The sequence below is a fragment of the Dama dama genome, chromosome 23 (genome assembly GCF_033118175.1).
Source record: "Dama dama isolate Ldn47 chromosome 23, ASM3311817v1, whole genome shotgun sequence".
Taxonomy (NCBI): domain Eukaryota; kingdom Metazoa; phylum Chordata; class Mammalia; order Artiodactyla; family Cervidae; genus Dama; species Dama dama.
Genome location: NC_083703.1, coordinates 17549969 through 17577837, shown reverse-complemented (window position 1 = coordinate 17577837; position 27869 = coordinate 17549969). Strand labels below are relative to the sequence as shown.

At 38.6% G+C, this 27869-nt stretch overlaps 1 protein-coding gene and 1 pseudogene across 6 annotated transcripts in view; one reads left to right on the top strand and one right to left on the bottom strand.

Annotated features, from left to right (window-relative positions):
* USP6NL (USP6 N-terminal like) overlaps positions 1 to 27869 on the top strand; it is a 140717-nt gene that overhangs the window by 58133 nt on the left and 54715 nt on the right. For 3 of the 6 annotated variants that reach the window (XM_061126063.1, XM_061126064.1, XM_061126065.1), the window contains 2 exons: positions 24580 to 24647; positions 26463 to 26545. In XM_061126063.1, coding sequence (XP_060982046.1) covers positions 24580 to 24647; positions 26463 to 26545 — 151 coding nt within the window. The other 3 variants (XM_061126062.1, XM_061126068.1, XM_061126066.1) reach the window with 3 other exon arrangements.
* On the bottom strand, positions 14480 to 14905 carry LOC133044232 (nuclear nucleic acid-binding protein C1D-like; annotated as a pseudogene).

Genomic DNA, 27869 nt, shown 5'->3' with positions numbered 1-27869 from the left:
TGGTCTTGGCAGGAAGTACAGTAGAGTGAGAGCTGATAGTGATAGGAGCCGTGAGACTGCAAGCTCTGTGGTTAATAAGGTAAGCGTACTTTAGTGAAAATACACACCTATTGTTAGGAATGTTCTGTACGTTTAGTCATACCCAATTAAAGCCTTTTCCAGGAAGTACCATGAGGCCTAGTAAATATTTCTGCTTAATAATTGAGCTGGCTCAATTATTTCAAAGAATATTTGGTCAAACAAAATTCCAGGGAAATAACCTGAATAGTCCTTGAGTTTGTGATAGGGTCTGACCCGTAGTTTAAGACCAGGTGAATAGACCTCAGCAGTCCATTGTAGAAACACTTACGGGCATTGACACAGAGGCGCAGAGGGTTTGGAGATGGAGAGGCCTGGGTATGGTTTGTGGCTCCCCCACTGTGTCATGGCCGGTGTCCCCCCTCCAGGCCTCCAGTGGTCCCTGCGTCACTGGTGCTGTGATGAGGGTTAGATCAGGAAGCTCTTGTCTGTTCACTCAGTCATGCAGTGAGTTTAGTGAGCATCAATTTTGTGCCAGACACTGTTCTGGCACTGGTTTACAGTGGAAAATAAAACGACACAGACTAACCTGTGGGCTCAGTGGAGAAGACGAAAGAAAACAAATCATTGACAGTTGTGGTGCTTTCACCATAAAGAGAACCCCTGAAGATGGTCCTGAAGAGGTAGCTCTTCGACTGACAAGGGAAGAGAGTCTGGAGTCAGCCGGTCAGCATGGAGAGGAGAGCTCCACCTGAAGGGAACGGAATATTCACTGGCCCTGACTCAGAAAAGCAGAAGGGACGAAGGGAGGGGGGGGGTGCTCCTCGAACTGAAGTGAAGTCTGTGTGGGTGGGAGTGTCGTGGGTGAAGAGTAGGGTAAATAACCATGTGTGATCTCTGTGGCGCCTGCCTGGGGCAGAGGGGCCTGGGTGCGATTACTGTTAGTTGCTATCATTGTTCTTATTATAATAATCCTTTACTTTATTAAAGATTATTTTATGGGCTGAAGGAAGCTAATAGCTTTCAAAGTAGATGCTATGAAGTCAGTGAATTAAACTCATGCATGCTGTTTAGAGAGGGCTCAGGCCCTCAGTCAGAGCTTGTTGGTGATTATTTTTCATACTGTTTGCATTAATTTAGTTATTTGATTTTTCTAGCAACCTAGACGTACATATAAGGGCATGAATCTAGAGGTTCTCCGAAAGACAGCAAGAAGTATTACACTTTATTACAGTGTAATAAAGACAAAATTTAAAGTGATTAGTGACTATTAAAAGTGTGAGATGACGAGATCTTTTCCCTCCGGATTTACTGAAGTATCATTTATGTACAGTGAAATGAATCCATTTGAAGCATAACTTGATGAATTTTCATAATTATATATAGTCACATAGCTACTCCCATGTCCTTATGTAGACAATTTCTATCAAGAATCCTAAAAATTCCTGTTTTCTTGTGTCTCCCTCCCTTGGCCATCAGACTTAAGCAGCCTCTAATCTGCTGTCACTATAGTTCTGTGTTTTCTGGAATTTCATGTAAATGGAGTTGTACATCATGAGGTCTTTTGGTTTGACTTCTTTTATTCATAGTATTGCATGTGTTAGTAATGTGTTCCTTTGTGTCATTTCATTGACTGAAAAAAATTGCACAACCTAAAAGCTGAGAATTATGTTTTATTCAGTGGACATACTGAGGACTTCAGCCCAGGAGACAGGCTCTCAGGTTGCCTCAGGTAAGGGAGGAGCCAGGATATGTGGAGCTTTTGCAAAAACAAACCAGGTAGTTGAACATCAAAAGATTGCAGCTAATTAAAAAACACATCTCAAGTTAATGAATTTAGTGTGTCTGGGCTTACTGAAATAATTTCTTTGATATGTACCTTAACTACCTAGGAACAGTCTCCTATTTTTCTCCATCTTTAATTCCCTGGGGTGTACAATTGTGGGCAGCTGCCATGGCTGATGGCTTGATGGCCACAACGCCCTTTGTTTACTGATAAGTCAGGATCCATTCATTTGAGTTGTTTTGGACAGTTTATGGACATTTTAGTTATTTCTCATCTTTGATTATGGACATTTGAGTTGTTTCTCATCTTTGATTATGTTGAATAATATTTGTATGTACATTCACATAAAAATTTTTTTGACTATATGGTTTTGCTTTGGGTAAATACCTTTTGGGTAAATACCCAGGAATTGTATTACTGGGTTGCGTGGTAGAGTTCATGTTTAACTTTGTAAACTACTGAATGGTGTACCATTCTGTGCTCTTCCTAGCCCTGTGTGAGTGATCTAGGTGCTTCACACCCTTGGCAAGCTCAGTATTGTCCATCTTTTTATCTCTGGTGGCTCTCAGTGTGGTTTTAATCTGTGTTTCTCTGATAACTAGTGATATTGAGCATCTTTTTATGTTTATTGTATCTTCTTTGTGAAGATACCTGCTTTGTATTTTAAGTGTCTGTAAAATCATTTGCCCATTTTAAAAAAAATCTTATCTTCTGGACACAATCTCTTTGGCAGGTATTTTACAAATATTTTCTCTGTGGCTTGTATTTCATTTTCTTAACTGTATTTCTTGAAGTTGAGTTTTTAATTTTGTTCTATTTTAATTTTGATGAGATCTATTTTATAAATATTTCTTTTATAGTTTGTGCTTATTTTAGTTAAAATAAATCTGTGTTTAACCCAATGTCACAAAGATTTTCTCCTGTGTTTTCATCTAGAAGATCCATAGTTCTTTCTTATACATATAGATCTGTGATTTATTTCAAGTTAATATTTGTGTACTGTTTGGGGTAAGGGTCAAAGTTTATTCACTTCTCCCCATATAGATTTCTGATTATTTTGGCACCATTTATTGAAAAGACCGTTTTTTTCCCCATTAAATTATTTTGACATCTTTAAGACTGAGACTTTGCTATCATTTGTAACCATCTTCTTTCACCGAGAATTTAAGCCTGACAACAGTGCTTATTCAAATGTAAATAAATCCATCTTGTATTCTTACTGGTAAGTATATATCTTAGGATGTTACAGGAACAATGAAGGGAACTACTTTTCAGGGCTAATTGAAGCACTTTCAAGTCTAATTCAAGCAAAGGAGGGGGTATTTGTTGGTAACATAGAAATGAGGGTAAGAGTTTGTCAGATTCTAAGGAAAAAGTCAGTACTTAGTGATGTATGATTGTTTTCAGGAAAGTAAGTTAGAAAAACATATTAGCATGAAGGTGAGCTTGCTTATATTCACAGACTCTAAAAGGAGACCTGGATCAGTGAAAGAAAGATCTCCAGTGGCTACTGATTCTAATGAGAAAGAAAGGATAAAGGAATTTGCACAAAATGAAGTAGCTTCTTAAGGTACTCTTTGAATTCAAGGTAGAAGAATGAAAGATAGAAGAAAAGATTTGTAACCAGTAGTGAATGAAAAAGATTAGTAGGTATTTAAAACACCAGTGTCAGAAGGATCAAGCATAAATGAACTGATGTCTGTGAGCAGTGTGTGGAGCATGTTAAAAACATCTGAAGAAGCATAATTTGGATCCTGGAGATCGGTAATGACCAGGTAGGCCTGCTGTTCAGGGCAGGTCATGTCGTGTAAATGTGAGAGAGTGCTTCTGAGTCTTGACTCTTACTTCACCTGCTTTTTTTAAAAAGTGAAAAACAAAAAACAAAATTATCTTCAAAAAAGAGAAGGGAATGGACAGAAGTGAGAGGGAATTGGAGCCCAAGGTATTTTAGGACATGGTAAGACCCTTTAAGTCAGGTCTTTAGGATAGGTTGAATAATATAGTTTTAGACTATTTGGAATAACTGTAAATAGTCTTTTAAGAGTAATAGAACATGGAGACGGTACCTGAAGACTGGACTCAGAAGGGGAGCAAGGGTCAACTCTGGTAATTAGAAACCATTGGGTTTCATGATCATTTGACTCAGAATTCTAGCTTCGTTTTATTAAATAATGGCTTATGGATGGTTTTAAAAGGAAGCGATTTTTAGGAATTTTTTTGGATATAATAAGAATAAACTAATGTTGTTGTCATTAGAATGACACCCTGAGGAAATGTTAGATATATTGGTTTTATTGATATTTGGGTGTTAGAAAATTATGTGATATGAACTCTTCTATGATGCCACCATTGACTAGAACTCATGTAGGGATGTTATAATTAATTGATGAATCATGTTTAAAGTAATTATGTCAGAGTGAAGGTCTCTGCCAGTGTGTCCTATGGTCTTAACTTATTCACAGCTTTTCAGCAGCTTGGATAAAAATTTAGTTTTGATCATTGGAATTATGATGGAAGGAGGAGGGTACAGAGTTGGCAGAGCTCATAAGATTATGAAATGGAGATTTACAAAGGCCTTTACAGACCAGAATATTGGACCAAAATGAAAAAAATTTGAAAATTATAAAATGTCAACTTCTACACTGAGGTTGCGACAGCTCCTAAGAGAAAATTGAGAGCTTAAGTGAATGCTAAGTTGGAGCCCACTATGCTGACTTACCAGCTGGTTTGGTTGCAGATCAAGGGAGTAACAGAGCTGTTGTTCTCCTTATCTCAGACTTTTTCTGGGCTATCATGTTGGATTTAGGTGTCGAATTTCAAATGAGAACTTTAATAAAATGTCATGTGTCACACATTGCGAATATATCAGTGATTTGTATTTGTAGATTGTCAGGTGGAAAAGCTCAATTTTGTTTAGAGCTAAAAGGAAAGAAGACTTCTAATAATAAGTAGAACATTTTAAGATGGAAAAGGCTGACTTGTGAGATTTCATCTCTGAAAGCACTGAAGGGCACTGATTTCAGGGACCACTTCTTAAGAATGTAATAGAGGGTAGGTAGAGCTAGATAGACATTGAGGTTCCCTCCAATTCCTTTAACTTTTCTTTTTCATTTTAATTTTTACTTAGGTACCTACACAAACTTAGGTACCTACTTAATTTCTTCAATCTTGTCTTATGTTTATGTGGACTTAAAAGTTCTAGAATGTTTTTTATGAGCCTAATTAAGTAGGATGTTTGCAAGAACTTCACAGGTTGGACAGGAGATGTTTTAGAATTTTTAGGAGCAGTATCTTAACGATTTAGAGTCTGGCTTCTGGATTCCAGATGTTTTTGGACTCTGGCACTTGCTGTGAGACCTTTGGAAATTTCTGAATGTCTTCATTTTCCTCATCTCTAATCTGGTGACAGTAATAGTGACTCCACCATAAGGTTGCTTGCGTTTACATTTGATCATATGCTTGAGAATATATGGCTAGGATATTACACTGTGCTTAGAGCCATACCTGACACATAGTAGATGCTGAGTAAATGTTAGCTAGCATGCTTGTTCTTAGCACCAGGTACCTCTTGTCCAGGTAAGGAGACTGATGCTCACACAGGCTGTGGCCCAAGTTTGTATTATCACTTAGTGATAGAGCAGTTATTAAGAATTCTGTTGAATTGGATTAAAAAAAATGGAGTAAGATGACAGTATATGGACTAATTTGTGAAACAATATTGATTTCACTTAATTAAGACTTGTGAAATTGTTGATTGTAGCCTCACATTCCAGACATAATTCAGTAGGAAGGCCTTTTCTAAAGCATATTATAAATAATCACATTTTCCAGAAGACTTTTGGTGCTTGATAGTGTTTGAAAGGAAGTAGGCACTTCACTTTAGTTTCTGTCGGCATTCTAGCATACTTGCAAAGCAGTTGAACTTCTGATTTCTAGATGTGCTTAGATTTCTCAAGGATCATTAAGTCAAACTGAAGACATCTCCTAGAAGAAAAATCCAAGTAGGCTCTCATGTGTAACATTGCAGTAAATAAAAGTGATCTCACTCAAAGTCTGTTCTGTCTTCAGGTGATCACCTCTTAGAATGAGTTCATAAAATGCTGCATAGTTTTCTGGTCACCTTAGAAACAATTTGGGTTGTGTGGCAACCTCCTTGTCCCCTGTAGAGGGTATGCTGTTCTTTAAGCATTGTTACTTTTGCCTTGCTTCATTGCTGGTGAACACATCTCTTACAGTAAGGATCCTTTTATTCATTTACAAGGTGTAAACATCTTGAGAGCAGATACTATGTTTTAATATTCTGTGTTTCTCAGTACTTGCAAAGAGCTTCACACATTGTGAGTTTGTGAAATTGTCAAAGCATTGATGGCTTTATAGGAAACCAAGGAACTCATTAATCTGGCTGTATTAAAAATGGTCAATTAAAGTAACTTGCCATTCACAACAGATTACAAATGTAATCTATTTGTCAGCAAGTTTATTAAAGTTATGTTCTTGAAAAGGACCGCTATTGGTAAAACAGCAGTTGGCAAGATCAGTGTCATAAGGAAAATACAAGTATAAAGGGAAAAAAAAACAAAACCATGCTCTAGATGGCATTAAAGGCATTTCAGAAACATTATAAACCTAAGTCCTGTAAGACATCCATTTCTAAACAGCCCAGATTTGTCAGTAATAAAAATCTCCTTTGGTCAGTGAATTGATCAGGAAAGTAGTGTGACCACTCAGGCAGATTCTCTGTCAGTTTTGTTGTTTGGTTTGGGCTTATTTTTTTTAAGTATTTGAACCAGCCTCTAACAGTGTAAAATGTAATGTACTATCCTTTGTTTAATTTTTACAGCTCTCAGTACAGCTGATCTTTTCACAGATTTTTACAGTGGATAAGGATAAGTTTCTCTGGGCCTCGTTTTCTATTCATTTATCCAGAGGGTAGAATATAGACGCTTAATCTCTTCCTGCGCTGACACAGGTTCCCTGCCTGCTTGGGCTGCTGGAGGTGAAAGTATTAATTGGTTTTCTTTTGGTCATTGGAAAGAGATAGTCCCCATCTCTTTGAATTTCTGTTTTTCCTTTCCTTCCTTTAGAGCAGTAAAGACAACTGGAAGGTGAGGCCATTCCATCAGGAAAAGCTGAGGTGGCCTTGCACTTGAGAGGGGTCTCTGGAGGCTAAAACGAGGGTTCATCTGCTTGTGCAGAAGCAGCTATGTTGGAAAAACAGTCAATCTCAGCCTTTTCCTGAGGAAGGATTTTTCTCCTGCTCATTATCTTGACAGTTATTAACACTTTCATGTGTAGGTTTTGATAAGGTGGCACATGTACATGGTAAACAGTTCAAGGGTACTGAAGGTTATCCAGTGAAAGATAAGTGTCCTTGCCATTCGTCTCCCCCAGACAACTGCCGTCAACTTTGTGTATTAATGTTCATCTCGGACCCCTGTCGTGTGTTACACACTGTTCTGAACCTTGACATTTTCCCCCTCTACTTACAGTATATCTTTGAGATGAATCCAAGTCAAATCAGTACAGAATATTGCTTCATGATTTTTAATAGCTGAATTGAGGGACATTTTACATCATTTCTGATCATTTTGCTGCTTTGGGAAGTTGGCCATGTTTATTTACTCATAAAAGAAGAATTGCATTACTGTCCTAAATGCATTTTGTAATTTCGGATCGTTTACTCATTGAGTGGTTAATAGTGCTTTCTAAGAAATACTTCCTGCAATGAGAAGGATGGCAGGTCTTTAATATGAAGTGTGTTTTTATAGTTAGTCTTCTGGAGTATGGTAATCTTTTATGTGGAAGTTCTCATAACTCATCATGCTGGAAGAGGCTGTCTCCCACTTAGTGACTTAAAAGAGTTTTATTGCTTGGCTGCTGTGTACAAAAAAAAAAAAAAAAATTGTTTAGAATCTGATTGAGCCTGTGTATAAGTTTTTGAGGTAAATTGAGAGTGAGGCATTGGGGTGGGAATAGGATTTATAGGTTACTGACAAGAACACTAAATGTGAATTTTCAGGGTCTCCAGGCAAGTTGTTACCTGGAGCCCAGTGGCATCCCTTTCCCCTTTTCTTTCATCAGTCAGTTGCATTTAAGAGTTTTGTCTTGTTTTTAAACCTCGAATGTAGTGGTGCAAGTTTCTTTGGAAATCTATACGCTATGACTGCTTTTTTTCTCAGGTATGTTATATACATTATCTGGAAGGTAATGTATACAACATTATATAGGCATTTCATAATATGAAAGGAATATATCTTTGGATGTGTTTAGACTTGTTTTTAAACTTTGTGACGGCATCTGGTCTTTCTTTAAATTGTGCACATTTGTGTTCCAAGGTAATACTCAGATTGCACTGTTGGACTGCTTTAGCGAGTAAATACTGTAAGAAACAGCTCTGCCTCCATTGGAACAAAGGTGTGAGAAACTCACTTCTCATTCCTTTAGCTTTGGTGAACAGTGTCTGTTTCGTTTTATTAAGGTGTCTTTGTCAGGGAAACTCTGGAATCTTTGTACAGTATTATTTATTACAAATAACCAATAGTAGATGTGTTGGGAATTTTTTTTTTTTAAGTCTGATATACTTTTGAGCTGATGAATCTTTACTCTGAAGAGCGATATGTGTTGTATATAGAAAGAAACGTGTGGTTGAAAGGTTTGGAAAAGAAGAAGTGTTGGATTGGGTTATGATGAACGGACAGTATGTAAGATGCCCTTGGTGGGGAGCCCTGCTCTCCTATTTTCCTGCCCAGGGTCTGGCAGTTGATAACTAGTAAAGCATTTTTTTTTTTTCCCCCCAAAGCTTACTTGTATCTAGTTGTGTATGAAAACAATATTTAGCTGCCTCAATTTAAACTTCGAAAAAATTTGCTTCCTTGTTTATGATGCTGTGAAAATGCGTTTTATATCCATAAAACTATGGCAGCTTTATAGTATCAGTGGAGGAAACCTTGGACACCTTGGGTATCTGAAAATGTAAGGAATAAGTAACTCTGGACAGTAATAATTTTCAGATGTAGGAAGACTTCTCTTTATTAGAATAGGACACTCACTGTGGAAATACAACCAGAACAGTAGTTCTGAGCACACTGGAGTTAACTAGCCCACTTTCTGGTGGCCCTGCACCAGTTTCTTGGTAGCATATACTTTATTAATTTAGACACACACATACACTTTCTGTCTCTAGCATAGTGGGCAGGTGGACACAGACTTTGGAGCCTTTCAGATGTGGGTTTGAGTTGAGCTCTGGTGATAATTTAGACTTGGACAAATTGCTTGACCTCTGCATTTTATTTTTGTCATCTGTAAAATGTAAAAGATTATAGAGCTGTTTGAATGAGATTTTCTTTGTACCTAGCATAGTGCTTAATGAGCTGTAAAAGTTCAACAAACAAGTGTGAGCTGTTAACAGGCAGACTAAACTGTTCTTCCTTCCTACGTGTGTGATAAGTCAGTTCAGTCATGCCCAGCTCTTTGAGACTCTGTGGACTGAGGCCCGCCAGACTCCTCCATCCATGCTCTCCTCCAGGGAATCTTCCCGACCCAGGGATCGAACCCGGGTCTTATTATGTATCCTGCACTGGCAGCTGGTGGTTTACCACTAGCACTGCCTGGGAAGCCCCTTCCTTCCTGAGTGGCCTTCATTTTCTCCACAGCTTTTCTGCTCTCTCTTCTTTTCAGAAACATGTTGACTTCCTGTTGACTGGAGAGCATTTCCTTGGCCTCTTGCCCTTGTTTAACACTGCTCTGTGCATCCCTGTTGACAGATCCACTTGATAAACCTTTGTTCATTTTCCTTTTTTATTTATTCAGAGACCATGTGGAGTGGTTAAGAGCACTCTGGAGCCATATTGCCTTGGTGTGAATGCCAATTCTGCAACTTCAAAGCTGTGTAATCCTTGCAAGTTCATTTACCTAATAATTTTCTTGTCTCTTAAATGAATGATAATGATACCTACTTCATAGTTTTGATGTGAAGACATTAAATGAAATAATATACATAAGACTTCTAGATTGTGCAGAGTAAGTGATAGCTACTACTTATGAGCCTGGCTCTTTGTTGGCACTTAATTCATCAGGACTCCTGATCAGTGACAGACCCTATTTGTATAGCATTTTGATGTTTGTTATGCAAAATTAATCTTATCCTATACTGGTCACTCAAATACAACATTGTTAACACAGTTACAGTAACCATGTAAAGAAACATTTCATATTAAACACACATACACATGAGATATGTATAGATCACATCCTTAGGATTTGTTAGGTGAAGTTTGCTGTATGTTGTGAGAATTTTGTGGTATTGTGTTGGACTTTAGGGCTCTCTATCTTTTTTAATGAGCGAATGAATGGCAGCTTCAATATGATGTGAGTACGTAAAACATTTATCGTATCCCAAATTTCTGACTTTTGATGGGCTTTATGTCCCAATTTGAACCTAAGGGCCAGTTGGGGACCGAATACTTGCATAGTTCATACTTTTCGCTTATGTGTTAACGCAGTTCTTCCTGTGTGCTACTCAGTTGTTCTGGGTAATACTTAGTTCTTATTTTCGTGTGCCATTTTGAGCACAATTTGGTTTTTACATATTTGCATCTTTGATTTAAAGAGTGGAAAAGTGACCTTTGGGTTGAGAATAAAGCTTGCCAAACTACCTGTGGGATTAGTTATTTGCTATTAGGATGAGCAGTCTGTGAATTCTCTGTCCTATATCTGGCCTTCAAGAATTTGCTGTAATTGCATTATTTCTTATTAAAATCCATTGGGCTGAATTCAGCACAAAGTTTTATTGTAGGTAATAAAACTATACATGCTTACAATTCTGAATGAGCTGAAAAGAATTGTGAAAGTTAAGTAAATGAAGTGAATTCAACAGACTTCTTTCTGTATTCATAGAAATTAATCATGAAGGCATTTGATTATGTGATATTATGCATAGCAAATGCGTGGCAAATGTCTGGTACCTATTAAACCCTCACAAAGCAGGTTATAAAGCATCCACAAACAGAGAGCTGTTGCAGACCAATCTTGTGTCATCTGCTAATACAGTCATGCTCTTGTGCTACTGGAAGAACTACTAAGGTATAATCTTGAGTTTGCCAGCAACTGTAGGCGGGTTGAAGTGAGTAAAATGACTCATGTGCTTGTCTTGGTTCTAAGGATCTGTTGTTGCAATTTTGTCATTCAACCCTGCTGCCAAGTGTGAGAATTAAACTCACATTCAACAAGTAATAATTATGTTTCTCACCAGTAGTAATGGTATTTAAGCATTGTTACATCACTTCATGTCCTTGTTCTCTGTGAATCACCTTACACATAAACGTTGGAGTTACTAGTCTGATTTTGGGAGTTCTAGGGAAGCAGTCGGAGAAGGCAATGGCACCCCACTCCAGTACTCTTGCCTGGAAAATCCCATGGACGGAGGAGCCTGGTAGGCTGCAGTCCATGGGGTCGCTAAGAGTCGGACACGGCTGAGTGACTTCACTTTCACTTTTCACTTTCATGCATTGGAGAAGGAAATGGCAACCCACGCCGGTGTTCTTGCCTGGAGAATCCCAGGGACGGGGGGAGCCTGGTGGGCTGCTGTTTATGGGGTCGCACAGAGTCGGACATGACTGACGCGACTTAGCAGCAGCAGCAGGGAAGCAGTAGTGATGCTCTTTGTCTTTGAGAAGTAGGGCAGGAGAGATTGACAGATGGAGAGCAAAATGCCTCCTGTGTTGGCTGATGGAGGACATGACATTAGATCTGAAGTGGAAAGGACTTATTAGCCTCTCTTGATTTAGATTTACCCACCGGGTGACTAGCACAGCCAAGCCAACCCCCAGCTTCTGAGAGGAGTAAGGGGAGAGAAGAGGGGAGTTGGGAACGTTGCTCTAGTGAAGGCCCTTCATGAAGTATGATGTGGGCACACACAGCCAAGTGAGCGAGACCTTCCCATAAAGCAAGCAAGACAGTAATGGTCTGTGAGTAGGCTGGGGAGCTAGAAGAGGGGAAAATGTGAGGGGTATAGATGGGAACACAGATATAACAAGTCTCTGGTTTCTTCATCTTCCAGGAGCCACACATGTACATATGCACACTTATTCATGTATGTCTTCATTCGTTCCTTAATGAATATGTCTTGTAAATAATCCTAAATGCTACTTAGATTGTGACTTCTCATGTCTGAGTTTTAATAAGATTTCAAATGCTCCCTTGAAATAGTACTTTAAAAAAAAAACAATAAAATATATGAGAAAGCAAAGAATCTTTAGCAAGTTCAGTTCAGTTCAGTCGCTCAGTTGTGTCTATCTCTTTGCAACCCCATGGACTGCACCACACCAGGCTTCCCTGTCCATCACCAGCTCCCGGAGCCTACTCAAGCTCATGTCCATCGAGTCGGTGATGCCATCCAACTCTCTCATCCTCTGTCATCTTCTTCTCCTCCCGCCTTCAATCTTTCCCAGCATCAAGGTCTTTTCCAGTGAATCGGTTCTTCGTATCAGGTGGCCAGAGTATTGGAGCTTTAGCTTCAGCATCAGTCCTTCCAATGAACACCCAGGACTGATTTCCTTTAGGATGGACTGGTTGGATCTCCTTGCAGTCCAAGGGACTCTCAAGAGTCCTTTCCAGCACCACAGTTCAAAAGCATCAATTCTTCGGCGCTCAGCTTTCTTTATAGTCCAACTCTCACATCCATACATGACTACTGGGAAAAATATAACTTTGACTAGATGGACCTTTGTTGACAAAGTAATGTTTCTACTTTTTAATATGCTGTCTAGGTTTGTCATAGCTTTTCTTCCAAGGCACAAGCATCTTTTAATTTTATGGCTACAGTCACCATCTGCAGTGATTTTGAAGCCCCCCCAAATAAAGTCTGTCACAGTTTCCATTGTTTCCCCATCTATTTGCCATGAAGTGATGGGACCGGATGCCATGATCTTAGTTTTCTGAATGTTGAGGTGTTTTTTTGTTTGTTTTTTTTTATCTTAATAACATTTATTTCTCTCATGAAATTACTTTAAAAAAAAAACTGGAATTTAGAAGAGATAAAGGTAAAACAAGGAGTGAAATAACTATAAATGTTCTTCTACTTCAAAAATTGCCTGACATCTGAGCCGGAATACTTTCTGCATCTATCAGTGATTTCTTCTTCATGTGTCGTAGAAAGAGTTCAACATGCTTTACAAAATCCATTATATTTTAAGACCATTTCCAATATCTGCTATCATAAATCAAGAAATCCATTTATTCAAGGTTACTTATGGGGAATTAATCACATAGAAAATTTTAACAACTTCTTTTTCAAAAATTAAAGTACAAGTACTTTACTGTATTTGGCATTCCTATACATAATGATGTGAATTCAAAGACTGAAAGCATTAAGGGTATATAATTAAAATTCATAGGCTTAGACATTTTAAAAGTTTTAATATTTAGAATTGTCAGTAACAAATATTACAGAAAAACAAATCAGAATATAAATATAATGTACTCTCCTTCAGATTTCTCCTCTGATTAAGTGGCATTGTATAACATACAAAATTGTTCCAAAATACTGGTACATACTTGTTATACCCTCATAAATATTTTAAAAAATCTGAAAAAATCCAGGCCAAGTTAACCATGGGCACTGTGCGCAAGGAACAGAAACTCATGGACTCCTCCACTTCTGAGGACTTCTAAAACCGACCTCCCTAATTCCAAGGGAAAATTTGCTCAAAAGAGAAAATTAAAAACAGGTCAGCCATGCATTAATAGCCTTGATAGGGTATAGCTATTATGTCAAAATTCAGCCATCAATATACAACCTCATTTCCCATCTAAAGTTAATGAGAATGTATTTTACTTTAAGTGGGACATAGTGGCAAAGTGCCAAGAATTAAAGAATAACCTTAAAGTCTTAATTTCATACTTCAAATATCACAAAAAGCAGTAATTCCCAAAATCATGAAAGCATAATGAAATAACTACACAGAAAAAATGGACATTTAAGTCATTTCACTCTTTCATAATATCATATAGTGAGAACAGATGTATTTATAACTTCAGCATACTTCATAAAATCATTATTCATCAAAATAGACAAATGTTTACGAGGAACATTTAACTTAAACTTCATAGTTACTTATAAAATGGCACTTGAAAGACTGACCTAAGCAAATAATTGTCTGGTCAAGAGGCAGTAAAGTATAAATATAAAATATACTACCGTGTTGCTTGGGATTACATGTACACACTGCTGTAAATGTATGCATAAATGTAAAATGCATAACCAACAAGGACCTACTGTGGAGCAAGTGGAACTCCGTTCAGTGTTATGCGGCACCCTGGATGGGAGAGGAGTTTGGGGGAGAATCGATACATGCATATGTAGGGCTGAGTCCTTTGGCTGTTCACCTGAAACTATGACATTATTAATCAGCTATACTCCCATACAAAGTAAAACATTTAAATATATATACACTACAGTGTTAAAAACCTCATAGTGTTCTATAGGGAAACCAATAAAGATAACAATCTTTCTGGGGGGAAAAGTTTTTACCATTACAAATTTCAAATGCAAGTTTTATACATGAATTCAATAAGGAATACATTTAAACCTTACAGTGCCACATAATCATCGTCCATTTTGTGGAAAACAATAAAAATTATGTACTTTTAAAATATGTGTACATCAAAACTGAAAGGTTAATTTTTACTTTTTCCTTTATTGGCTACTTTGGATGCATTTTTAGGTTTTGGTTCCCAGAGGGCATTTTTTACAAATCTTGAAGCCGCACCCCTGTCCAGCTTGCCGGCCTTTTTCTTGTCTGTTATTTCCTTGACTCTGTTCATGTATACTCTGATTCTCTCCAATTCCTGCTTTATTGGATGTTCCTTGGGACTGACTCCCTGAGTTGCCAAATAAATCCAAAACATTTAATTTAATGTGTAAGCAGAAACTAAATCCACTTTTGCCTGTTCAAGTGGGTCCAACTTCTGCAACAACTCATTTCTAGAAACAGACATCATGGTTTTGAGCATTTCATCCACAGCACCAATGGAATTCTCAAATGTTGATAAATATTCATAAATTTCTACTGCAAAGTCTTCATTAATTCCTTCACCGGCCATTACGATCAACTCGCGGGCCTTCCTTGTCTGCCTTCCGGAAAGCAGTCAGCAGTGGTTGAATGTTGAGTTTTAAGCCAACTTTTTCACTCTCCTCTTTCACTTTCGTCAAGAGGCTCTTTAGTAAAGGTGGTTTTGTTTTGTTTTGTTTTGTTTTTTGCAGTGAAGCTATATAGAAGTATTTAGTGAGCAGCTACTGTGTGCCAGGCACTGTGTTAGACACAAGAGATGCCAAGATGAGTGAGGTACAGTCTTTTGTTCGTGGAGATTACAGTTTAATAGGAGTGACTTGGAAATAAGTATGTTCAGTAGATTGTTGTAGGTAAATAGATGGTAAAAGTACAGTGGACCTAAAGGAGCCATGACCAGTTCTACCTAAGTCTGTAGTCATGATTAAATTTGAGGGGAAAATATTATCCTTTCTGTTACAATAATGAAAGCTTGTTAGTAATTGTAGGACTTTAAAATGATTTTGTTTCTCATCCTTCTGGAAATCAAGAAGCAAATAATAGAAGCATGCCCTGGAATTATTTTTGAGATTATGATTTAAAATGTTTTATTAGTAACAGAAGTACTGTAAAGAAAGCTGAGTGCTGAAGAATTGATGCTTTTGACCTGTGGTGTTGGAGAAGACTCTTGAGAGTCCCTTGGACTGCAAGGGGATCCAACCAGTCCATCCTAAAGGAAATCAGTCCTGGGTGTTCATTGGAGGGACTGATGCTGAAGCTGAAACTCCAATACTTTGGCCACCTGATGCGAAGAGCTGACTCATTTGAAAAGACCTTGATGCTGGGAAAGATTGAGGGCAGAAGGAGAAGGGGATGACAGAGGATGAGATGGTTGGATGGCATCACCAACACAATGGACATGGGTTTGGGTGGACTCCAGGAGTTGGTGATGGACAGGGAGGCCTGGCGTGCTGCGGTTCATGGGGTTGCAAAGAGTCGGACACGACTGAGTGACTGAACTGAACTATCTCTCTGATGCTGGCTGCTCCATTTTAAAATATTGGAGATGTGTCCTAGTCTTAGAGCTCTTAAAATGTATATGCTTACAACTGAAACAGAGCATACAAATGACCTACTAGTTATAAACTGTTGATCCTTTTGTTGGTAAAAGCAGGAGAAGGACCTGGAGAAGTGAAGGGACCCTGTGAAAGGAGGTTGTGATGGCAGTTGGGAAACTGTTGGAAGGAACTCAGTTGAGCAACAAGGTACAGACCTGCTCACAAGGAGGACTTTTACATCTCTCCTCAACCCCACTCGCCCTCCTTGTTGAAAAATGGGCTTCTGTATAAGAATTTGAAGAAATGTGTTCTGCATATTTAATGAAAAGTTTTAAAATGAAAGCATGACATCATAGAAAATGTTGACATCATGCTGCTAGTGAGATAATAGAAATATTTTGAATGGAAAGGTACAAATCCTATTTATGCTGACAAATAAAAACTAAAATTGAGGATTTAGGTTTGTTGTTTTGAACACTTTTATCGTATCAGACAATGCATATTACCAGAGGAGGAGTATGAAGATGTATGTGGAAGCTTATATGGCTCTTCTCAAGTGGCAGTTGGGGCATTTCTGAGGACCTTTGGGTTTATGGCCTTGGTTCTTTCCTGTATTTGGCTTTTAGTCTTTGGCTGCCCCTTTCCTTGATCATGATTAGTTCTGCTATTTTTATAATTGCAGCTATGATGAGAATCTTGTTGTTATGTTGTTTCCAAGTTAACATGGAAAGAGGGAAGGAAGCCAAATGATTTTTCTAAGATTATTGCTCTAGTGGGAGAAGGAAGAAGGAGAGAAATGGGTTCTTGAGGTTGTACTTTTTTTTTTTTTTGATGAGACACTTGTTTAATGTGGAGTTAACCAAGTTGTGAGAGGCGGAGGTGGGACTGTGCTGGAGGGCTCACAAGCAGCAGATCAGAGTTCGTCCCAGTGGAGGGGTAAAAGGACTGGAGGTTCTGGATCGTTCCTCATAGGACCACCAGGGGGAGCATTTGGCTAAGGACGTCAAGGTCTCCTGGGATGCCGCTCCAGAATAAATTTGGTTGCAGAGCAGGCATATATCACTTTAAGTGCCGTATTTAATTTCGTCTCTCACAGAATGACTATTTAAAATAAGTGGTGTTTCAGGTTTTCATGTGACTGGTGTGCCTTCCTTTATTTTTTTTGTTTTTAGTTGTATTTTGATGTTTCTAGTATTTCTCCTCTGAGCATTCCTTCCACTCTTAGATCTAGAGCATGGCAAGATAAATGCTGAAATTTTTAGCAGCGGTGCCTATTAAGGTTTTATTATTTTAAAAAGCTTTATTATTGAGGTATCTTAGTTCATAATCTGACTCAGTGGACATGAATTTGAGCAAACTTTGGGAGATAGAGGGGGACATGGAAGCCTGGCGTGCTCTAGTCCATAGGGTCGCGAAGAGTCAGACATAACTTAGTGACTGAACAACTACAACACCAAAGTCTATAATATACTAAGAAGGTGATCACAAATAACTGAAACATTGTTTAGGCACCATTGATATTCTCGGCCTCTTCTGTTTGAAAGATGAGATGGCATTAAGGAACTCATAGAGATGGATAACTTACTCAGAGAATTTCAGGAAAAAAGCACTTGTTGTGTGCATGCATTGCAGGGGAGAGGAAAGCCAGCAGCAGCAACTCAGGGACAGGCTTGTCTGTCTTATTTTTAGGCTGAAAGGTCTGTATGATAGTGACTCTGCCATGCCCTGCGTACTGGGAGAGAGTAAAACGTTCCTCTCTGCAGCATCTTTTTCTCAGCTTGCTTGTGGTTTCTGCTTCCTCATTTTTCTGCTTGCCTTTGGTCACCGTAGCTGGTTAAGCTCTTTACCTCATAATGTTTCATCTTTAGCTCTCATTACAAATTGACTCTCTGCTTTATCCTAGTCACGTTCCTAAGAGAGGACTGATTGAATAACTTATGTTAGTGCATTAGGAAACTTTACAGCTGTGAAAAAGGGTTGAGGGAGATCCACTGACTTATTGGAACCAACCTGATCTCTCTGTTCAGTGACATCACGTTGGTACCTTGGGAATTGACCATTACGGTGGGAATCTTCACAGCATGGAAATTGGCAGATGCCCCAAACCAGAGCTCACAGCTTGTACTTCTTCCCTCCGGGAACTGGTTGCTAAGCTTTTACTGGCACACCACTGGGTAGGTGTTGATATGCATAAGCTTGAAGATGCACTGTTAAGCAAGAAAAGAGTAAGATCTAGTAATTATATATAGAATGGTTCTAGTTTTTAAATAGAAAAGGGACATTTAAATATATGTGCATGTGCATACATACATGCAGATTCTTGTACAGTGTGGAGAAGAGCTTTGGGAAGAGAATGGTGGCTGCTTCCAGGAGAGGGACTTAGGCTTGAAGTGGAGTGTATGCAGCCGTTCAGATCAGAATTCAATTTTAGACACTGTGTGTGTAGTTGATTCTGAACTTTAAAAGCCAATAAAATTCTTATATAATCATAATGTCAGTAGTCAGTATGGTTTACTTCAGTGTTAAACATAATGATGAGGTGTGTAGGAAGGAAATATAATCCTGACACTGACAGTGTCATGGTCAGATGGATTCACTTTTCTGATATGTATCACATCCATAGCCACACCCCTTTGTATATACTTCATATCAATATTTGACCATGACTTTTCATCTCTCTCTGCTTTCTTTGTTCTGAGATTTCTAACAGTCCTCTTAGCTCTTTTTGGTGTCTTTTATATGTAAGTGTTTACCATATTGCAATAATGCCGCGATCTGTATGTTGCCTAGCATCCACTTTCTTCTTGAAGAAACTTTGTATTCCCTCTTCTAATGCAGTCTAGTAACTCTCTAGGCAGCTACCCAGTTGGTATCTGGAAATGTCCAATTTTAGCCTCTGGAGATTTCACGGATCTAGTGTCTGCTCCTCATTTTGATTCTGTTAAAGAAAAAAATTATTCTAACACTTATTACAACAATAAACAAGACTTTATTCAGGGCTGTTGCAAGGAGTGTCAAGAATATCACAATAGGGGAGAAGGATAGGGCTCAACTCCAAGTACAGTAAGGGATTTATCATTAATTCACTAAGTGAGGGCTTTGGTGGATGGAAAGTTACTAAGAGGAGACCTCAGGGACGGGGGAATTTTGCTAAACCTGTGTAACAGGATTTTAGGTAGAGACAGGCCAGGGTTAGTAGATGTCAAGGATGGAGGAGGAGAAATCTGACCAGATAGCAAAGGTGATGAGGTATCAAGGGTGGGGGGATTCCCTGATTTAGCAGGATGCTTGCTACAGCTGGATGAGGCAGGCTGAAGACAGGATGGAGGCCAAGGTCAAGGCCTAGTAAAGAAGATGACTGAAGTTTGGACAAGGAGAGAGTCTTTGTCAAAGAAACACTGTTGAGGCAGTAAACTTTGAATCATTGTATGAGTTTCCTCTTGCTGCCTGTCACAAACTTGGTGGCTTAAAGCAACAAAATTGATCCTCCTACTATTCTGGAGGATGGAAGTATACAAACAACTGATTAAGTAGGAAGAAAAAATCAAAACATTTACAGATAGTACAAGGTGTGTTGAGCTGAAGATTGACTCCCCACAACATCCTGATCTCTGTTCACATCCTAATCTCTGGGAGGTGTGGATGTACCTAATATGTCAAAAGGGATTTGTGGATGTAATTAAATAAGGGTTTTTCAAATGGGAAGGTGATCCTGAATCATGAAGGTGGACACAGTGTCATCACAGGAATCTTATGAGAAGAGGACAAGAACATCAGAGGAGGGAGGAGATTTGAGGATGGAGGCAAGAGGTTGGAGTGATGTGAAGGAAGGGGCCAGGAGCCAAGGAAAGCAGGGAGCCTCCAGAAGCTCAAAAAGACAAGGGGACACCCGCCGTCCCGCACCCCCACATCCCGGTTTATGATTTGAACTTTTAACCCTCTCTCTGAGTTTCTGAGATCTTTTGCCTATGTTGAATGTTACGACTGGCTTAAGCTTAAGTGTAAGTTAAGTTTGATTGTAAACGTGATTCATTAGTGTCCAGTTAAGTGTAATTAATGTGCATAAGCATGCCTTTAACATGGCTGTCATGTTTGTAAAGTTGTTCCCGTATTGTAGGTCCCAGCCCATTTTCAAACAGAGGAAGGACACGCTGAAGGGAAGAAGGTGAGACGCAACAGAATGGAGCAGAGCACTTCACAGTGCTGCCTTGAAGCAGCTACGCATACTGTATCGTGAAACTTGTGTTTCGCTTGTAAATGTGTGCTGTGTGAAACATTTCCCAAACCCTCCAGAATTTAGTGTGTATTTGCTTAGTGTCTGAAAGGGGCTGAAGCTTTCACATTAAAAAGTATCATTAAAATTGTTATAAAATGTACTTGAGAAGAGTATTTATACTTAGGTTTAGTTTGTTTTAAATAAAAATTTTCTTTGTTGCTCCAAGACAAGTTTTGTTAAAAGTAGTAAGAATGTGGCTAATTTTTGAAGCGCAAGATTAAGGCTTATTCAAAGCCCCTGTTTGTTACTAGCTGGAATGCTGGGTGTAGGCTGGTGTGGCTCATACTTGGGATGGAGCCTGAGAGGCATGTTTTTACCCTCAACAAACATCATCTTTGTTTGAATATCTGTAGTCTGTGTAACCACAGCAAGGTCTTTTTTCTCCCTTAGAATATATCTCAGACCTTTTCTTTCTTGTGTTTGTTTCACAAATAGTTTAAAGTAGAGCTGCCTTCCACACTTGTGTTTCAGTTTGTTGCAGAATATGTGAGGGGCCGCCTAACACTGTTGGTGTGCTTGCAACTGGAAAGCAGTAATGGAGTCTTGGTGTAGATAAATTTACTCTATGAGGACTGAAGCTGTTGTTAATTCCCAGGGCCAGACTGGTTATCTAACAAAGGGTAAAGTACTTTTTATGTTAAAATATATATTTATTTAACATTCATCTGTCAAAATGTATAGTAGGAAAAATGGTCTGTCAATTTTGTGTCATTGGATTGAATTTAAAATTTAAAACCTTTGAATGAATTGTTAATTACAGTCTGGGGCTATTACAGTTCAAGTGGATGCTTTATTCTTAAAAGTTCTTATGTTTACATGGAATCAGAGGTGTTCGTAAAATGCTGTCGTTATTTTCTTCTGTACATTTGTGCCCCGAGATGTTTTATATGTACTTGAGTTTTTAATCCAAACGTCTTTTGATCCTTAACTGCTTAAAATGTGCCTCTTATACTTTGAGACTTTCTAATATTAGATGGAAAATCAATTAAAATAATTGGATTGAGTTTGAGTTGAATATTGGGATAGGCTTCTTGTCTGATGAGGTGCGGTTAAGTGCCCAGGCCCGCACTGGTGTTTAACGCTTGCCTGGAAGCCGGTGCGCAGTTGCACACACAGGACAGCTGCGATGCCCTCCGTGGTCAGTGTTTTTAGGGCAAACACTTTGTTCTGCAGTGGAATTTCTAAATAAGCAATCAGAACAAAGCCATAGGGATTATTCTACTATAATTCTTAATAAACTTCTCAGCCGTAGATAAGACAGTGTGAAGCATAATTTAACTACAGTGAATTCTGCATAAGGACACTACTTACTGGAAAGATGATTGCCTTAAATGATGTCTCTAAACTCAGTGTCGGGAAAGATTGGCATTTCATTTAGTCTCTTCAAAGAAGCAGGTTTGGCTATATTTTATAAGAGAGGTTGACTTTAAATCTGTTCTTTCTTACATTTATTAATAACACAGATTTTTCTCCTCATGGGGAAATAACAAGAGCTTTCTAAAGGAATTTAAGACTAGCACTTACTTGATTCAGAGTCAACTACACTAATCATTTTAATCATTTTTATCCCATAACATTAGAGCACAGTTTCATCCAGTTCCAGTACAGCCTCTATTATTGGCTAGGTTTTCCTTTCTAGAAATTTCTAGACTGGAGATGGATCCATGTAAAGCATAGTATCTTGCAGTTTGCCACAAAGATTTTTTTTTTTAAGATGTTTTCTGGGGATGTTTTATATCTTCATTTCCCAGCTCTGTACTGTTTCCAGTTCTTGCCTTAATACTTTTATTAAACTTTTCATTGTTAGAAATAGAGTTGACATTCCTAGGACTAGTAGCAGAACTAAAGGACTGGTATAAAATACTTCAAGAAAGCCCTCATTTATTGAATTTTGCCCAGTCACCATGGAAATTCATGCTTAGCTGTTCTGATACTGGAAATGGAATTTATTGTGTGGTCAGGGTTCCTGAGTTTAATTTCTGTTCATTTGCTTCCCCTGCCCTTTTGGTAGGTGTATGAATGCTATGTGTTAAAACTGGGTAAAGGAAGAGGGGGAAAGGAGTTGAGGAGGGTCCCTAAGTCTAAAATAAGATAATTCGTATGTGTAATTGAGCTGAGTATCCCAGACTGCTGACTGCATCACGTGTGTGCCAAGTTGCTTCAGTCATAGCTAACTCTTTGTGACCCTATGGGCTGTAGCCCGCCAGGCTCCTCTGTCCATAGGATGTTCCAGGGAAGAATACTGGAGTGGGTTGCCATGCCCTCCTTCAGGGGATCTTCTTGACCCAGGGATGGAACCTGCATCTCTCATGTCTCCTGCGTTGGCAGGTGGACTCTTTGCCACTAGTGCCAGCTGGGATGCATTAGTTTACTGAAAATCTGAACGACTGATCTATATTTTTTGTTATTTTATCGGACCATTGTATTATTCACATTTCCCTCAAAGGTTTGCAACTGACACTTTGAGAAAAGCAGTGGCATAAACACTTTTTCCCCCAAATAAGGTTTAAGAAATTGACAGATTTCTGTTGTGCTATTTTTACTATTATAAACAATCTTGTTAGCTCCTTGTCATAAATTCCTAGAGGTGGAACTGTTGGGTAAAGGAGATGCCTGTTTTGCAGATTTTTGATATGTTTTATCAAGATGCTTTCCAGAAAGAGTTGATACATTTGTGAGTCCACCGACTGTCAGTAAGGGCACATCTCCCCACACTGTATGGAGACTGAGTAATATCAGTGCATTTTGGGGTCAGTCTGAGATAGGTGCAAAGTGGTATTTTAAAACTTGCATTTCTTTAGTTTCTGATGACTTGATTCCCCCTGCCCTGCATGTCTTGGCTTTTAAAATTAGCTTTTATTTTTGTCAGAACTTTACTTGGTATAAAGATTTAGGATCTGTAAAACTTATTTTGAAAAATAAGCTCACTTCCACACCCCTCCCCACCCGGCTGCCCACCCATAGAAGTAACTGCTCTCCAGTCCCAGCTGATTGATTTTTCTATTTACTTCCAAAGCACTAGATAACATGCCTATGTTGCCACTTCCTGTTCTGCAGATTTAGTCATTATCTCATGATTTCCTGCTTTGGAGGTTGAGGATCGGGTTTGCTTCCCTGCACTCAGCCTCTTACATACACACATGCCTCCCTTCAACTCCTGGGAACTTGACTTCTTTAGTCAACTGCTTGTCTTCAGCCCCACCCTCACCTCTTCCCTGGAACCTCCATTGCTTTGCCACTGAGGGCAAGGAGTTAAAGAATCCCCGTGTTGTCAGTTTAGGGGGGTTTTAGGAAGAAGGAATATAAAAGTGTGTGTTCCATCTGCCATTTTTCACTGGACATCCTTTTTTTGCGTCTTTTAGTGATCATTTAATAGAGTAATGGTTAAAATTATGGTCTAAATTGCTGTTTACTAGCTGTATGACCTTAGGCAAGTTGGTTAAAATCTTTAAACCTTGTTTTTTCTTTTCCCATCTGTGTAATAGAATTAACAGGATAAGGCCCGGAATTAAGTGTGATAAGGCATGTAAGATCGCTGCTGGCAGGATCTTACTATCTGCCGGGCACTTCCTGAGAACAGGTTGTCTCTGCTGTTACTCCTGTGAATTTCTTGCTCATGACCTTTGCCCAGTTTCCACTGGGATGCTTGTCTTCCTTCTTGACCAGAGGTGCCTTTTATACAGCCGGTCATTGATCTTTTAATTTATGGGATTTGGGTGTGTAATCATATCCATACTGTTTCATGTTTTTATCTCTACTCATCGGCAGACTTACGTTTTTGAAGATAACATGATGGATAATAAGGAAGAAGGGTGTGTGTTGTGGTAAAACTGCACATTATGATAATAGTTGAGACAGTTGATAAGGGGGACCTCAGAGGCTAAATGTAAAGAAATGATTATATTCATCATGTCAGAGAAATATTTTTTTAAACCCTTAAACTCTATCTTGCACTAGTTTATTTTGTGAGTAAATTACCTAAATTTTTAAAAGCCTTCTTGAATGCTCTTCTCATCACCTACCCAGGTGGATTTCATCTGAAAATTTAGAACTCTCATTTCCAGTTTCTACTTTAATTCTTATTTCTATGAAATTAGATCCAAATATAACTCTTGAGGGATAACATTTACATATCCCTAAGTGAATGCTGTGTTAACAGATTTGCTTTCTTTTGAGGGTGGTATGTAATATTGAAATAGTAGATATGTAAATATTTCAAACTTGTAGTTACGGATACTTAACTCACCCTTGTAAGTTTATTTGTTTTTTGCTGGTTTGTCATTTTAGGCAGCATCAATTTATTGTTTTATTTTCATTCATTTTGTCTTAGTTTTATGATTAATTAACTTTATAAATCTTTAAAAAACAGTTCACTGAAATTTGATCTCTCCACAGATTCAAACCAGGATGTAGCACTTAAACTTGCCCAGGAGCGAGCTGAAATAGTTGCTAAATATGACAGAGTAAGTATTCATCATTACTCTTTAAGTAATTTTTATTTTCAAAAATATAAATAGAAGTGGATTTGCTTTTTGGAGGGCTTAAATTGCAGCGGCAGTTTGTTTATTTTGCATGACTGTTGAAGTCATCTAATTTCTCTGACTTTGTCTCCGTAGTTTCTTTCCCTCCTCCCCTCTTCTCCAGCCATGCTGGCCGCTTATTATTCTTCCAGGCTTGCTCCGGTCTCAGGGCCTTCACACAGGCTATTTCTTCTGCCTGGAACACTTGTGTGCTGGATACCCTCATGCCCTTTGGCCTCCTCTTTTTCTTTGCCCTGATGCTCCTAGTGAACTCTTCTCTGATCACACTGTTGAATATCCCCCTCCATCCTCTGGCTTTCTCTGTCCCCTTTCTCTTCTTTATTTTTCACCATAGCTTTTAAAATGTCAGCATGCTTTATTACATTTTGTTGCCTGCTCTCCTTCCTAGAGTGTAAACTCTCTGAGGGTTAGAATTTCTCTTGTTTGATTTGCTCTTGTATCCTAAATACCTACAACAGTTCTGGCTCATACTAGGTATTCAATAAATGTTTTAATTACATTAGTATATAGAGTTAAATACCCATTTTATTTTAATTGAATATGTGATATTGAAAATTGAAAACATGGATCTGAAATTTGAGTTGGTACATGATGTATAATCTCTAGCTTTTTATCCTTAAGTTAGTTGTGGAATCTGGTTTTTGATGCCCCAGAATATCATAATTGCTGACGATTTACATATGTCCTTATTAGTACCTTTTATCTCTTGAGATCTATAATGAGTTGTAGCTGTGATCTATAAATGTCATGTTTTATATTTATATTGGTTTCATGTAGTTTTGTATCTGTTATTTTTGATGATTTGTGAGAATAACAGGAACATGAAATTATAGAAGGCCATCTGGACTGTGCCCTACAGGAACATGCAGGCAGGGCTCAACTTAACAATCTGTTCCCAGAGTTTGTTTTTAAGTTGCTTGTTTGAAACATCAGACACAGTTTCCTATTATTATGACTAGGTTTTAGCATATTCTGCAAGAAACCTAATTAATTTATTTAATTGCTTAACTAATTTAAAACCAATACAACCATCATTTATTCATGCTTGCATGCATTATTTTCCTGCAGTTAACACTCAGTGACCAGGTCAGGTGTCATGCTAGGCCTTGGGGAGTCAGTGTACAAATATGAGTTACAGGAGTGCTTTGCCCACAAGGCTCTCCTGGCCTTCGTGGGGTAGAACGCGTGAGCTGACTGACTTGTAAATACCCTCAGGTGGAGGCTCCATGAGACAGTCAGGTACAGAGTGTGAAGTGTGAGGGATGGAATAGACCCTCTGGGGCTCCTGCTCTCAGCAGTGCTGGTTCACCGCTCAGGAGGCGGGTGTGACGGGCAGTGGGCTGAAGACAGAGCGCTGGGCCCACCGGCACTCAGGAAGGACCCACGAGGAAGCCAGCGCGGAAGAGCCGGGCAGGGACGGGAGAACCAGGACCCCGTGGTGTCGTGAGGTTGCGTGAGCAACACTGAGGAGCGCACCGGAACAGTTCACTCAGTGAGGGTGCTGGAGTGTCCATGGATCTGATGCTGGGAGACCGTTGTGACCTTGGCAAGGATAGTATTAGGGCCAGTGGAGCAGGGGAGTGGGAAAGAAGAGAGGCAAAGTAGGTGGTCTGCTCTTCTGAGAAGTTAGGATGAAAAGGCGACATAGTTTTTTCTTACCCTTGTTTTTTGGTCTTTTTAAGAAATTATTCAGTTTTATACATTCCCAGTAACACTCTTCTTTGTCCCCTTCTATAGGGACGAGAAGGTGCAGAGATTGAACCTTGGGAAGATGCTGATTACCTTGTTTACAAAGTCACGGATAGATTTGGCTTCTTACAGTAAGTTGCATAGTTTGAAAGCTGACTTTTAAAATTATGTTTCTATGGTCACCTATTGCATTGATTTTCTTTGTTTTTAACAGCATTGCTGTGATTAAGATTCCAGGATTAGTCCTGCAGCCTGCTTTTCTTTTCTTTTTTTTTTTAAGTTAAATTCCTGGCATTTTTTTAACCTCTATGATTAAAATTGAACTATAGCTAAGAATATAATCTTTAATATTCATTGTGTTTTAAGAAGAACATTAAGTGCAGTAAATGAGTTGTATTAATAATTTAGCAGAATTAAATGGAAATCAATAACAACTTGTATTTAAAAAATAATTATAAGGCATTTTATTTTATATAAATGCATTTAAAAAATAATTAGCAGTCAGAACGTCAGTGTTATGCAGCCTAAAAATGAGCAGTGGAAAGAAATGCCATTGATCTTCCTTACGGTTGGAAGTGTATTTGTGTTATTGCTTCTCAAAATTAATTCCATTTATCCTGAATATGTTGTACAAAGAGTTGAGAAAGGTCTGGAGCACTGTAAAGTAGTTAGAGTGGTTTTGACCCTTGTCCTGCCCTGATAGGAGTCTGCGGGTTCTTGTTCCAGCTTTGTTTAAACAGATGACCCAGGCTGGGGGACTCTGCTGCATCTCTATAGTTCGTTTGGTTCCATACAATTTAGTAATTACCTTGCCGCTTATTCACATTTTCCCCAGTCTCACTTATTATGAAGAGGAAAAAGCCAGGGATTTTTATTTTATGACACATGATTACACTTTGAAGAAAGAATAAAATTTCTTAGGGGGTTCCTAGCAGTAACTTTGTAGTACTCAGACCTTCTTTTTCCTTTCCGTTCCGTTTTCTTGCATTTAGAAAATATTTTGTTGTATCATGTTTTTCTCAAGGTCTCTCAAGCAAACAAAAACAGTTCTGGGAGTTAGAGAATGTGTGCTGTTCTCCTGACTTTGCTGGTCTCAGTTAACTATTTCACGCCTTATCTGTGAAACAGAAATCATTAACTGCTCTGCCTACTTAGGGCTACTTGAAGCTTTGAAGAAATAAAGTGACAGAATACTACCTACAGGTCTAGACAAACCTCAGGTGTTATTATGATACCTAATCATATCAGCATATCTTAAATGTTCTCCTGAGTAGTTATAATTAGAAGACTTTGAATTTCAACAGACCAACAAGGGCAGTCTTTAACTATGACGAAAGTACTATTCTTAAAGGAAACCCCCACTTCCACTTTTTTATAAGTAAATCAGACTTGGCCACAATGTGGCAGGAGGTGATGTTTACCTTTGTGTGGGTTCATGTGCAGATCTGAGGTATG